The sequence below is a fragment of the Stegodyphus dumicola genome, chromosome X2 (assembly GCF_044657685.1).
Source record: "Stegodyphus dumicola isolate Sdum_Otavi_A_Nest chromosome X2, ASM4465768v1".
In the NCBI taxonomy this organism is placed as follows: domain Eukaryota; kingdom Metazoa; phylum Arthropoda; class Arachnida; order Araneae; family Eresidae; genus Stegodyphus; species Stegodyphus dumicola.
In genome coordinates, this window is record NC_140781.1 from 197,088,467 (window position 1) to 197,102,890 (window position 14,424).

Below are 14,424 nucleotides of genomic sequence, written 5' to 3' on the forward strand. Positions count from 1 at the left end.
AAAAACTTGAATGGAGCTAGAGTTCTCTGTTCTTCACTGTAAGTCAGTAATGTGAACAAGGATGCACTTGGTATCAGAATGGAGACAAATTACATAGGATACGAAAAGGTTTGAAGTGCTCTTTTATGTATTATTAAACAGCTTAATAATATAAGTATGCACGTTTTTGGTTTATTAATAACACATATCTCTTTGTAATTGCAAATTTAATTATCAAATGAATTTAATGATTATATTTATTTGTTTATTAACATTTCATTATTACATTGTTTTCGTCCAGGAATTTCTTCCCCCCCTCTGAGCAATACATACAGGTACATGTAAGTCACGAGGCTGAAAAGCACTGTTATAAACAAATAATCCAATCCAATTCCAGTTGAACAGCGCTAATTAGTGCTAACAGTTTACGGAAAGTATCCTAGTTTTTGAAAAGCTTCATATCATCTAACAAAAAATTAACTACTTAATCATCTTAAGAATGATTTTGTGTGCTTATGTAATTGAATATGGCAAAACATATGAGGGTTGGCTAGGCAGGATTTCATGGAGAATTTTCTAGGGAAAATGGGCTCGTATTTATATACCTTAGGGAAATCCACAAAATTGCTTACACAAGGTGGTAGGCTGTAGGAGGGTTTGTTCAATCCATTTGTTAAATTTGCATCTAATTTTCAAGTGCTCCCCACTTTTTTTTTGGCTAGTTTATACATTCAAAGGAAAATACATGTTACTCACTGAACTTCGTACGTTAGTTTGAATAACCTTTAAACCCGATGAACAGTATATTTCTGTGACAAGGCGAGCTTTCTGACTGTACGATCTGTTTTACATTTAGCGAGTTTGTGCCGAATAAGTTTATTCGCTATTTTATGTAATTTCTGCAATATTTTGTAATTCTTTTATTTTTTTAATTTAAATTTTATTTTTTGAAGATATTTTCTTTTTATTTACAAATATTTGTATTTTTTATTTTTCTAATAAGTGAAACATTTAATTAGATTCTGATATTTTGTTTTCATAGGATAAAATACGAAACCTTTGTTAAAATTTTCACAGCTCACTGCAGTTCAGTGACCGTATTAATGTGCAATTTTTTTAAAAATTTAAATGCTTCAAAAATAATTAGAAAAAGACTGAATTCTCTTCTTATCCTCAAAGTCTTAAGGTATGTAATCCACAGAAATATACTGTTCATAGCCTTGTCACAGAAACATACTGCTCATTAAAAAAACTGCATTTTCAGCTATAATCAGGCGAAATAATTCTCTAAATATAATTCAAAGCAGAAAAAATAAGGTACATAAACAGCTTGGAAATGGAATTACCACTGAGATTTTCTTTAAGAAATATAATGAAGCTTACAAAAAAGTCTACGAAGCGACGTAATTCCGTAGAATATTTTATAACTCTTCATGATTAAATTGCACTCACTTACACTTTATAAACGACATGCAAATATAATTTAACGTATATGTGTAGATGTGTCTGTGTGGCTTACTAGCGGCTGCGCGGTAAAGTCGTTGAACACTGATAGATTAATCCGGGGTTCGAATCCCGGTGAATGGGATGACTATACTGGCGTTTCTGTGGTTTTCCCCATGTGTAACGTGTATACGAGTCAGTTTTGCTTAGAAAGTTCTCCACCAAGGCATCCTTACCCTTAGGCAAATAGCCGTCGAGTGCTTTGCTATAATCAAACAAACCAGACCAAACAATATACTATATATAAATAAGTAGCTTAAAAACTGTTATATTTTATATTTACTTATAAAATAGTATATTATATATATAATTATTAAAAGAAAGGAAAAAATCAAATCTCAATTGATTGTATATAATTTAATCCCTATGATAGCCCTAACAATTCGTTCTCACTTAAAGTCGTAACCCAAACGGAGAACAAGTAAAATTGAAATTCAAATACGTATACAATTGCTGAAGATAATACAAAAAATACAAAATATAAAAATTAATTATATATGTACGAAACAAAACTAATCATTTATATTGATATTACATAAATATACTTATGTTAATGAACATTGTATATTAAAGATATTTTTCTTTGATATTTTATACCTTGTTTTATATTTTGTTCCATTTATACATACTTATACATAGAAATATTGATTATATTATCTCCCAATATTAATTTTAGTAGAAGTATCTAAAAAGAGTGAACTCATAGGTAGGAAGTTTAATTCCGAAAATTGTTTTAAAGTAACTTGAATGTAAATTGTTAAAAAGGTTTTACGGGGACTTGAATTAAATCATGAATAACAAAATTTGAATTGGAAAAAGAAATTAAATTAAAAGCAAGTAATTATTGCCATTGATCGGAAATTAGTTGACTTTTCAAGGGGAACAAACCAACTCCCGTTCAATGAACAATAATTAATAAATAAATACGAAGATCTTTCGTCTTTTACTCATTACTCAAGCAATAAAGTTATGCCAAACTGGTAAATTAAGTTAGGCCAAATATTTCCGTGAAGTGAAGGTATTTAGAACCAAAGAACTCATTCTTATTAAGCATTTTTGCTAATACAATTTTGAGTGAAAAGCAATTTATGTAGTAAAATTGATAAAATACTCGAGTAATTGTCCCCCGACACCCTCGCTTTTATGCATTTTAATTCAAAACTATTTGTAAAAAAATGAAACATTGGAAATTGGAATTATGAAATAGAACTCAAAGTAAATTTAAAGATTCCATGTTAACTACTATATATAAAACCAAAAACTGCATCAATAATGTATTTTTCAGTATTAACTTTATTCTGAAGAATTTTCTGCAGTCTAGTTTGCGTTATTTTATTCATAAGTCTCAAATTAAAAACAATTTCATGTTTGTATGTCATTAGAAAATTAACCGAAAAATAGCGACCACAAGATAATTGAAAAACAGTCCTTAGACGTGAAAAGGTTGAAGACCATTTCGGTTAAGACTATTTTCTCAGATACTCAGCTACTTCGCATACATGTAACATAGCATTCAAAATGAAAAACTCAATATTTACTACAAATTCATTGATGTAACAAATATCTGTCTTTCTACTCCTACTTAAAAAAAAATATGTTATTTGCCTTACAGTTTATAGTTCAATAATACATTTTCATTGTACAAAATTGCATTCATTTGAAGAATTCAATTTGTATTTTCCTCTGTATAAAAACTGAATGTAGAGAAGTTAGATGTTTAAACGACCCCCACATTTTCTCAAGACCACGAGCAAGATTATTCCCTCCTTTTCAGCCCCTCCCGTGAAAAAAGGGGTTGTAAATTTACGACCTGACCCATATAGGGTGACTTCAAATGAGGAACTGTTGCATCTCTTTCACGTGTCCGAACAGCCAGAAAAGACAAAGCAGAAGCTATTATTGCATCTGATGACTTGTCATTGATATCTTTATGTTAGTTTGAGCTGATACCAAAGTCTGGGCACGAAATTATCACTACAGTTTAGACGTATTACTTCCTCAGCATATGAGTCAAGCCCGATTTCACCGAATCGATAATGTTCTGTCTAAATGAATCAGGTAAACGATTTTCATATGGCATGATTTATAGTGCCTATAAAAGAGTCTGAAGATTCATTAATATTTATTAGAAAATGAAATGTCTACGAATTTACAATATATAGAGTACATAGTTTCATATTATGATTCGAAATGTTTTACAGATTAGACATTACTATTCCATTTCGGAGTCTTCGAATATTCCTCCTTTGAGAACTCGAAACTCCCACCTAATATTAAAGTAACTAACGCTTAAGAAACCTTTAGTTGGCTTAAACCTCCCACCTAATATGGAAGTAACTAACGCTTAAGAAACCCTTAGTTGGTTTGAGGGTGTTTATGTAAGTTAACTAGTTAGGTATATTCTATTGTTTTGCATCAATATTCTCTTAAAATGTATATGTATCGTTTTAAATCTCTACATATTATTATAATACATTTTTACATTGTCGATTTGCTATGTGTATCTGCACATTATTTGCGTATTATTGTGCTGTGTTATCTTTACATTATTGTGTTCATACTTTGTTTCGTATTGCATTAGGATTTGGAAATTACTATGTATAAAAGGTTGCATTTTTACCTTGTTTTTTTTTCAGCGCATTTAATTTTACCTTTTCGAACTTCAGTGATGATTTTCTTTTTTTGCACGCTAATATTTGTTGTTTGATATAGACTGTTGTACTGGTACAGATTCCATTCCTTCCTACAAGGTTTTATATTTATAGAATTTTTAACTGAAGTTCATGATTGTGGTTCTATTTCGCAGTCATACTTTTGATACTGCTCCGTATCGTACTAGTCACTTGACTATTTCGAGCTCGAATTTCTCACCTTAACGTTCCCCTGTTTATTATCATAAGCATTTTGTAATACGACTTCTATTATCCAACAGGCCACAGATACCTATCACTATAGGTTTTAACGGCTGTTCGCTAGTTGTACGTCCATTTAGGTAGTAATGGGGTACTTCAATCAAAACTGAGAAGGAACTTTAACAAACAAACATTTAGGCACTCGCATGTTTTGCCTAAATTAAAGAATGCAATCCAGTTACAGACATTTCACCTCAAGGGGGATTCTAACTTACGATTTGTTGATCTTTAAGACAAATGTTTCTCCAGTAAGAAGCATCAACTGATCTTTTTTTTTTTTTTTTCTTTTTTTTTTCCAGAACAATCATATCGAAAAATGTAACGATACCGATGCAGCTTTTCCTTATTTCAAATTGTTTAAATGTGATAATGTTACTTTTTCTGATTATGTAAGGGTAGATGAAGAGTTGGAAGTCTGTGGAAAACTGAGCGATGATGACATAATAAATACTATCCCAGAAGATGAAAAAGAAAAGACCTTATCGTATACAGAAGTGAATGCAGAGACTGTTAAACGTCCTAATGATCACGCCTTAATGGACTTTATAAAAACTCTGAAAGCATTTATTCAGATTGAACTTTTCTCTAAAAATGAACTGAAATGTTTATCTGAAATCGAGAAGCTAGCTGAAAAATATAGGCATAATAAACAAATCAAAACATCCATTTTATAGTTTTTTCCAGAAGTCTAATTCATATTTTTAATTAAAATTTACTTTCTGCTGCATATCTTCTGCTTCATTTTATGATTAAGGTAAGTCTTTATTGTTTTTTAATATGTTTAATTTTAGATAGCATAATATATTTTCTGGGGTTATAAATACTCGAAAGTGATACACTTTTAAAGTTATATTTTCTCGTAATATCGGATAATTCGAAATCTTTTCTGAGAACCTTTGATTTCGAATTAAAGAGTGTCCACTGCATTTCATTATAGCCTATTACTTTTTGCTTCCAGTAAATGTACTTTTAAACAGCATAAATGGCAGACATTAAAACAATTCACAATGAAAGTAATGTGTTAATGCTTACCTAATATGAGATGCATCTCTCAGATATTTAGAGATTTTCTCGATATATAGGGGATCTCGAACAATAATGATATCCTCATACTGAATTGTTGGCTTTCCATTCAATAATAATAAACTTGAATTAGTTAATTCTTGTAAAAAACGCATCCAATTAACCTGAAGTAAAGAATTCTTTGTATCACATTTATTGTTACTGACATGATAAACATTTTTTGTGTAAAACTACTGTATGCAAAATTTTAAGTACTATTCACAGGGAACATTCAATAAGTTTTAAGCCTTATGTATATTTATACAAGGTTATAGGGTTCCTCACTTTTGTTCTGCTAAATGAAGTGTAGAGGAACCTAGTGAACTGCTAAGCGAATTATCGCTTAGTTCAAAGGACAGAGATCGTAAACTCAAGAAGGGTTAATTACCCTTTATTCACTCAAAATAGATTAATAGTCGGCCCCTTTCTTCGGGCTTACAGCAAAACCCCAAATTGAGCTTAAAAAGTAAGAAATAAGAATTAACTATATCTAACTAAGAGATTTAGCCGAAGCTAACACAACTCTAATGTAGTTGGCGTGTAATCTGAGCTAGCCGGCGAACTATCAAAAGGCACGTAATAATACGGCCGAGCGTAACAGCTGCTGAGAGAGACATAGCCCGAAGGTAAACGCGCGCTACTCAGGATTCCTAGCTCTCTTCCTTGAAGTCAGTTGAATATTCCTCTAATACTATCTCTTCCTCATTTGCATTCAACGTGATTCTAAAGACTCCTTCTGGTAGGGACTTGTAAGTTAAAACGAGGCAAGATAGGAAAGGTTCACTAAATTAAAATAACTGTTATAAAATTAAAATATATCTTACAAGCTAAACACTTAAAAACTTTCTCTGTTTCTGTATATTTACTTTTGACTTCAATACATTTAGCACAGTGACTGGTTATGCGATACCAACAAAAAACACTTTTTTCACAGCCCTTAAATTACTTCTAAACGGCATTTTGCAAATTATCAACGTCACTGTAAAGTGAACCACCAAATTCTGCTTCAGGCTTTGAAGCAAAACGAAGTTATTAAGAGCAGGTCTGGTGAATACGGTGGAGGCAGGAGAAGAGGAAATACCTCTATCCAGTATATTCGATTGGCATTGCTGAATAGCAATCTGAGACATCTGAGTCGTTTTGTACTGGCATGTTGTGATGCAAAAGCAAAGCTTTTTTGCTGAGTTTGCCACAGCATTTTACTTTCATGGGCTTGGTGGAGTTCAGCGAATAGGTTAAAATAACAAACTCCTATTATTGTAGTATTATTTGGAACATACTCAATAGGAGGTGGTTTCTCTTCATTAAAAATGGTGCTCTAAATCTTTCTGGATAATGTTTGGGTTCTGAATTGGGGGGGGCGGCGCGGAGATCCACTGTGCTTTCACGCAGTACTATTTCATTTCTGAGTCACAGTAGTGATGTCATATTTCATTGCTTGGCATTAGCTATGAATAAAGATTTTATCGTGTGTATCATGTAAAGCAATTCTCGCGAACATTTAACCAAATTCTGAATACCCATCTAATGCATACCTTCGACATTCCCATCTTTTCATATAGGATTTTTTCCGCTGAACTAACTTTGTTATTCATATCTGTAACAACCTGAAAAACTAATGCTCGTCTATTTTACACCACGTAATCTTCAACTGTAGCAAACTGCTCTTCGGTGGTCACATCTACATTGAAGTCTGGGATTATCTTCGAGTGACGAAACATGGTAGTACATTTTTTGACCGGGGACATAAGAAAGTAATGTATTTCTAAAGACTGCACTTTGCGTTTAGGAATTTGTGCCGGAGTTATACACTCTTCTGCGAAGAACTTAATTATATAATGTTGTGATGTTATCTGAGACACAGCCCGACACTGCTGGCACACTTTACGTCACCACCATAGTCTCTTTATGGATTGCGCCATTACAGAACTATGTATGATAATTTGATAATTTCAACATCAAAACACATCATTCAGTCAAAACCTTTAAGGAGCTTTAAAAACCAAATAATACACTATATAGGAATAAGGATTTTGACAGCTGTGATAGAAAAGAAAAACAAATGTATTCAAATTCAGTAGTTGATAGGGCCTCCACTAGCGGCAATTGCACCCTCAACCCTCCGGGGCATGCTTCCTACAAGTTCTTGCATAACGGCTATTGGAATGTTCTTCCACTTGGTTTGAAGGAAACATGCGAATTCATTCACCAATATTAGACGGTTGTTGCACCCCTTAATTCAACGATCCAACTCGTCCTAGAGGTTCTGGATCGCGTTCAGGTCTGAGCTTTGGGCAGGTCAGCCCATTTGGTTATCCCCGTTTGCATCATATCAGTCCATAGTGGACCTCGCAACATGACACTGGCGATGTCTTCCTGAAAGAAATATGGGTCCAACCCGTAAAACTGCCACAACGTGGGAAGCACACTATCATCCAAAATAGTGCAGTAGACGTCGGTGTTTCGTTTACCATGAATTTGGACTAAGGGAAGTGCCCCCCCCATACCAGGAGAAACCTCTCCAGACCATAATTCCACCTCCGCTGAACTTTACTGTGAGCACCGTACATTCTGACAGGGGGCGTTAGCCAGGCAGGCGCCAGACCCAGACCTTGCCATCCAAAAGGTATAGGATGAACCTTGCTTAACCGCCCTAGACAATCCGTTTCAGCGGTGTTCGCCGATAACATCTCGGCAAAAACATCGCGGACGAAAACGTCGCGGAGAAAACAACGCAAGGCGAAAACGCCGTGCTACAAAACATCGTGGGAGGAAACATCGTCGTCGAAAATAAAGCGGTTCAAAAACTTCGCAGTTTAAAAACATCGTCGCCGAAAATATCGTGGTAAAAATAAAGTATCTATAAATCATCGCATGACGATAACATCGCAGACATGCTTTTTTTTCAGATTTTAATAATTATAAATGGATATTCCCATAATGATTTGTGAGCACAAGGTGTAAAGAAGGATAATTTTTACTTTCACATTTTTTTATTAACTAATAAATTTTTGCTGAAAAAGTAAGAAGGAAACTTAAACATAGAAAATTAAATGCAACTTATAGATTATACTTTTCATGAAAAATTACCAGTAAAAACTTTATAAAAATGATTTATTAATGGCCTTTGTTAGTTAACTATGTCGGTTTAAAATTCTATTAAGTGCTATAAGTTGCATTAATTTTCTATGCTTAAGTTTCCTTTTTATTTTCTCAGCAAAAATGTATTAATTAATAAAAAATATGAAAGTAAAAATTATCCTTCTTTCCATCTTGCACTCACGAATCATTATGGGAATATCCATTTACAATTATTAAAGCATGTCTGCGATGTTATCGTCATGCGATGATTTGTAGATACTTTATTTTTTATCACGATATTTTCGACGACGATGTTTTTAAATTGCGAAGTTTTTGAACCGCTTTATTTTCGACGACGATGTTTTGTACCACAATGTTTGAGAACTGCGATGTTTTCTCTTTGCGATGTTTTCTCCCACGATGTTTTGTAGCACGATGTTCTCGCCTTGCGTTGTTTTCTCCGCGACGTTTTCGTCTGCGATGTTTTTGCCGCGATGTTTTCGGCTGCAACCGTTTCAGCTGATCTATGGTCCACTTTCGACATGCTTTGCACCGCATTAAACGAGCAGCGCGTTGGACCTTTTGATCAAAGTTTATGGGCAGCAGCAGGACTATGAAAACCAAGTAGATGTGCTTGCTTACGGATGGTATTCATCGAAACAACACTCCCAGTTGCCTGTTGAAAATCTTGGAGTATGTGGGCCATCGGTAGTTGGCTGCGGTTATTCCGAATTTCTTTGGACAGCACCCGTCGGTCCCTCTTTCACAGTTTCGCTGGTCTGCCAACTCGAAGTGCATTCCGATAATCACTGCTCATCTTTCACTTTTGAGTCACATAAGCCATTGTTGAATTTGGGTAATTCACCTCACTAGATATGTCCCTTAAGGATCGGCCATTTTTGTGATACCGAACGATTATACCTTTTTCGAAATCAGATAACTTTGCATTTTGCGACATCTTGGCATGCCACCAATGCCAGGGCTGTTTCCTACAAGATATTTAATGGTGGAGTTCGTGACCTATATCAGGACTGCAGATATCGGCATTTGCATGGATGTCCAAGTACTTATTAGTAGATAGTGTAACATCTACTGTGTGTGCTTTCTTTTTTATATTTCCAAAGGATGACTTAATCATTTCACCATACTTCCTCTTCCCGTAAGTATTACTTCATACTTAGGCTTAAAACTTAATGTCTTTCGTATTAGAGAACATTTTCAGTTTGGAAATATGCTGTTTTAAGATGTCTTAAAATGGGACTATTTGAAACAAATAAGTTTTCTGTAAATTAGCTATTGAAAAGCTGTTTTATAAGGACTTTTTAAAATATTTATTTGTTTGAAGAATTACTAATATTTAGATAATGATTTCAGAATATTAAAAAACAAAAAAATTAATTACTTCTGGAATTTTACGCTGTAAATCTCCTACAGTCATGGTGTTATACCAGTAGCTGATATTTTTCATATTCTCCTCTGGGCTCATCATCTATGAAAGAGAAAACAGGCTTTTTTAAAAACGTGTATTTATTTGGTAAGAATCTTTATATAGTCTTAGTCATTGATATGTTACCTTTATTTGTCTGATATATTTTAACTAAAGACTAATATGTAGCTACTGACAGTTCTAATACAGCATCTCTGAAATATAACCGTTGTTCAGTTTCTTCTGATAACACACAAAATCCTGAACATATTCACATATTTTTTATTGCTGAAAATAAGTAGTCATAATTATAACTCTATAAGAAAATTTTATAAACTTACAAGCATTGCGAAGAAGAGCGGCTATACAGGAACAAAGATTTCTTGCAAAATTAAGGACTTAATTCTTGTCCTTGGGATCTTAAACTATTCAGAAGACAAATGCACATATTTCGATAGCTCAACGTCGAGGGTTTGGGTAAAAGAAAATTAGAAGCTGTTAATATTTACAAGATATTAGGAATAAAAAAAGGATAAGATATATCACGAATTATAACACTCAAATTTCGGTGCATTTTATGTTTCTCAAACCTTTGTTCAATAAGACATAAACGATATCAGAATCAAATTGTGTTTGATATTTTGTTGAGCTGTTTTTTTGTTTGATTGAACATTTGGGCATATATAGTTCATTTACTCATCTATGACCACAAAATCATACATTGCTACGAATTTTGTAATATTTTGGCTCCAGTATAAATGCTGTCTTCGTACTACTTTTTGGATCTCAAATTTTAGTTATTTGACTATATCAAATTAAAAACATAAAAATATGCTCTACAGCACTTGTTATGAATAAAGATTCCAACTCTAAATTGACAGTCACTTATTTTGACCCTAAAGATTTGTAGAATTATTGACTGTACGAGGTCTGTTGAGAAAATATAGACATAGAACTCAGAAAATTACAATAACAATTATCCCCCAAAAGATTCTCTTTCAGAATAAGCAGCTTGGTCTCTTACACACGAATTGCGAATAACTACATAAACTCCCCTCAATCGCAATGACGGTCTAGAATGTGTTTCCTTTCAAATGTTATTTATATTTATGAGAGCAGCCAGGAGTCATTGAGCTACAAATTTGGTATACAAAATGTAAAGAAATGACGAGCACATTGTCGCAATGAAGCTGCGTATCATCAGTTGATATCATCAGGCCTTTCCCTCGTTTTGCATTTTTGCAACCAGGGAAAAACATCCAAGTAGTAGTTCTTAGTAACTGTTTGGCCTGGCGTAGCATATTTATGAAGTACAACTCCTTCCCAAATACAAAATACAATTAAAATGATATTGACCTTATTGCAAACTTTTCAATTTCTTCGGACGTACTAAACATCTTCATTATCACGAAAAATTGTTTTCTCAATAACAGCTGATAAAAGTAAATCAACAGCATAGAAATTAACAGGTAATTAATTAGAGATTAACATTATAGATATAAATACAAACTTAAATGTAATATAAATGCCAAGCCAGATGTATATAAATAAAATTTAGGAAAAGAAGAATACCACGAAAGATGCATGTAAAGGAAATTTAGTAAAATATGAATGTCACGAAAGATGCATTTAAAGGAAATTTGTAAAAGATGAAGGCCTCGAAAAACAAAGATCCTTCTGTTATTAATAGAGAATGTGATCTCCTCTAATATATATCACAACGAGACTTCATACTCTCAGTGAGATGGTTATTTAAAATTTGGGAAATAATCTCCACATTGTGAACCAATATTCTCTTCATCGCACTGAGATCTTTAGCAGGAAAGTTTTATCATGCAGTAGTCCTTTTGAGAGAATCACATGAATTGTTCATCGGATTAAAATTAGGAGATTTGTCTGGCTAATATATTCATATAATGCTTTCAGTTTCGAGAAATACATTAACCAGAGTTATTTCTGTGTCTTCACAAGCGGTATTATCCATGAAAAAAAAAAAAAAAAAAAAAAAAAAAAGGAGGCTAGATTCACATTCACCTTTAAAATATCTTATTCGAGCTCGTAAGATCTCATCTCTATATGTCCGGGTAGAAACAGATCCTCTGTGGAACAAATGCAGAGAGAATACGCTCATTGATTATTATTCTTCCCTCAAACATAGCATTCGTTTACAGCTGTAATTGTCTTAACTTTATTTCGTGCAATTGGCTCACTTCAGATGCAGATACTTTTAATACTTTAGGAATCGTTAATACTTTTAGGAATCCAAAGTAAAGTGAACATCGGCTAGTCACTGAAAGGAAAACCATCTTACAATATTCACAAGTTCTAATGCTCTTAGCACTGGTTCGCGCCGGAAATTTTTTGTCGTCATTCGGTGAAACACAAAACATTAAATTTCTGGCATAAAGGCTTTTCGCATTAAAATTCCTTTGTGTTGCCGCGAAAAATTTTTCAGTGCCGGCCGCGAGCTTTAATTTAGCTGTCTAACAATTGAATTCCCGTTGCAATGGGAAATCATGAAAAGAGAAACCCAGTTTGCGATTCAGTTCTTTCTACAACTTCGTCCTTTCTCTGTTTTAGCAACAATTCCAGAATATTTAAATTGGAAGATTTAAATTTTTTGGATGGCATAGCCTATCTGTTCTGTTTTTGAGTTCCAGTGAGCGGGTTAGCTGCATGGGCATCTTCGTGGTTTTCCCCCAAGTGTAATGTGGATACGATCCCGTTTTCTTTAGAAAGTCCTCCACGAGGCATCTCTCCCTTTCCGTGTAATGCCTAATGACGGAGCACGTAATAAATAAATAAATAAAAAAATTCTCCACCTCGAAGATTTTTCCAAATGTTATTGATGTCGTCGAAAACTGTTTTATTTCGATGAACATTGAAATCAAATCCTGCATTTCAGAAACAGGTTGATCAAGTTGGTTTGGATAATGCTAATGAGGCCCTCCGTTTGCTCATTGTCTGAAACATAGGCAGATAAGCCACGAAACTTTGCCGTAATCACACAAACAAACAAACAAACAAAACATTGTCTGAAATAATAAATTAGATTAATTATTACTTCGTGAAAAACCATCATTTTTTTTGCATGCTAAGATAATTTTTATTCCATTGCATACTATAAAATAAAATACTAATAGGTGTGGTTAAAGACAGTTATACAATGAACCAGTCTAATATTATTCTAAGAGTTTAAATACCTCAAATAACTTAATTTCAAATTCAAGTAGGCTGTTAAAGTACTCGCTGATAGTGGAAATATCTGCTCCCAGCAACATAGTTATTTTAGTGAAGAATTTCTGAAATTTCTGTAACTGGCTCTTGGAAGATTCACTGTTTGGTTGCCGTAGAATTTCTTCTGAAAACAATAAATTCGGCTGATCTAACTAAAAAAAGAAAAGAAATAAGATTATGGAAGTATCAGAGAATATTATTCCAGCTGCACTGAGATTACTATTAAATATATAAATAAGTATTGATAAAACTAACCATAACAAAGTAAAATGAGTCTTTTTTTAAAAATCGTTTTCCCCCACCTTTCCTTTCACAGACTTATTCGCACATTTTAGAATTGTGTCAATGCTCCGCTGAGTCAATCATACACAAATTATAAAAGTAGGATTTAGGAAAGTTATAAAAGAGATAAATTTCTTAGTACATTTTTAGTTGCTGAGAGGTACCTAACAAGAAAACAAGCATATATTATTTTTATGTAATTAAATTTGTAGTGTTTAATATGCTTGGCTATCATCCAGAGTATCTAACCTCTTGGTAGACGTAAGCGAATTATCGCAAAATAACAACTGAAGCTTGGAAAGAGTTTAAAAAATCTAAATAAGAGCAGAAGGCACGTCTTGTGCTTACAATTCAGTCAAACACTTGTGGCGAGATAACTTCAGTTTACAATTAGTCAAATGCAAAATTTAAATTCAAATAAACTAGTAGCTCAAGGCTACACAATCAATTTAACGAGAAGTTGGCTCAAAGCGTAACCGGCGGGGAATTCAATTATCGGCAATTATAATGCAAGGCCGAAGACAAGAACGCTTATCTAAGATAGCAACGAGAAGCAGAATACACTCTGTCTTACAATCTAAAAAACCTAACTTTAAATACACGCGAACTAAATATGCATTCTGGCGGGAAAACGGAAGGGGAAAAGTGACAGTACAGATCCAAAACACAAAATAACTGATTAATTAACATCTCATACCTCATAAATTTTAAAACTTGACTATCGGAATTAAGATGTTTACAAACTTTTGCTTTTCATGGTTGGATTCAGTTTCAGTCAGTTGAATTACATTCTATTATTCTATATTTTTCTACTATCGATGTATTTTATTTGCGTCCAAAGTAGATGTACTTCTTCAGTGATATAACGTACAGTTAAGATGTAAATTTAGTTTTGGAATATGTAAGATAAAAATATAAAGTTAAATTTTACCCTTTTTGCAA

At 33.2% G+C, this 14,424-nt stretch overlaps 1 protein-coding gene across 1 annotated transcript in view; it reads right to left on the bottom strand.

Annotated features, from left to right (window-relative positions):
* Positions 1-14,424, bottom strand: part of LOC118194995 (membrane metallo-endopeptidase-like 1) — a 176,585-nt gene that overhangs the window by 116,043 nt on the left and 46,118 nt on the right. The window contains exons 8-10 of the mRNA XM_085809597.1: positions 13,167-13,352; positions 9,940-10,026; positions 5,427-5,581 (exon numbers count right to left, since the gene is read on the bottom strand). Of these exons, the coding sequence (XP_085665723.1) occupies positions 5,427-5,581; positions 9,940-10,026; positions 13,167-13,352 (428 nt within the window). The remainder of the gene's footprint in view (positions 1-5,426; positions 5,582-9,939; positions 10,027-13,166; positions 13,353-14,424) is intronic.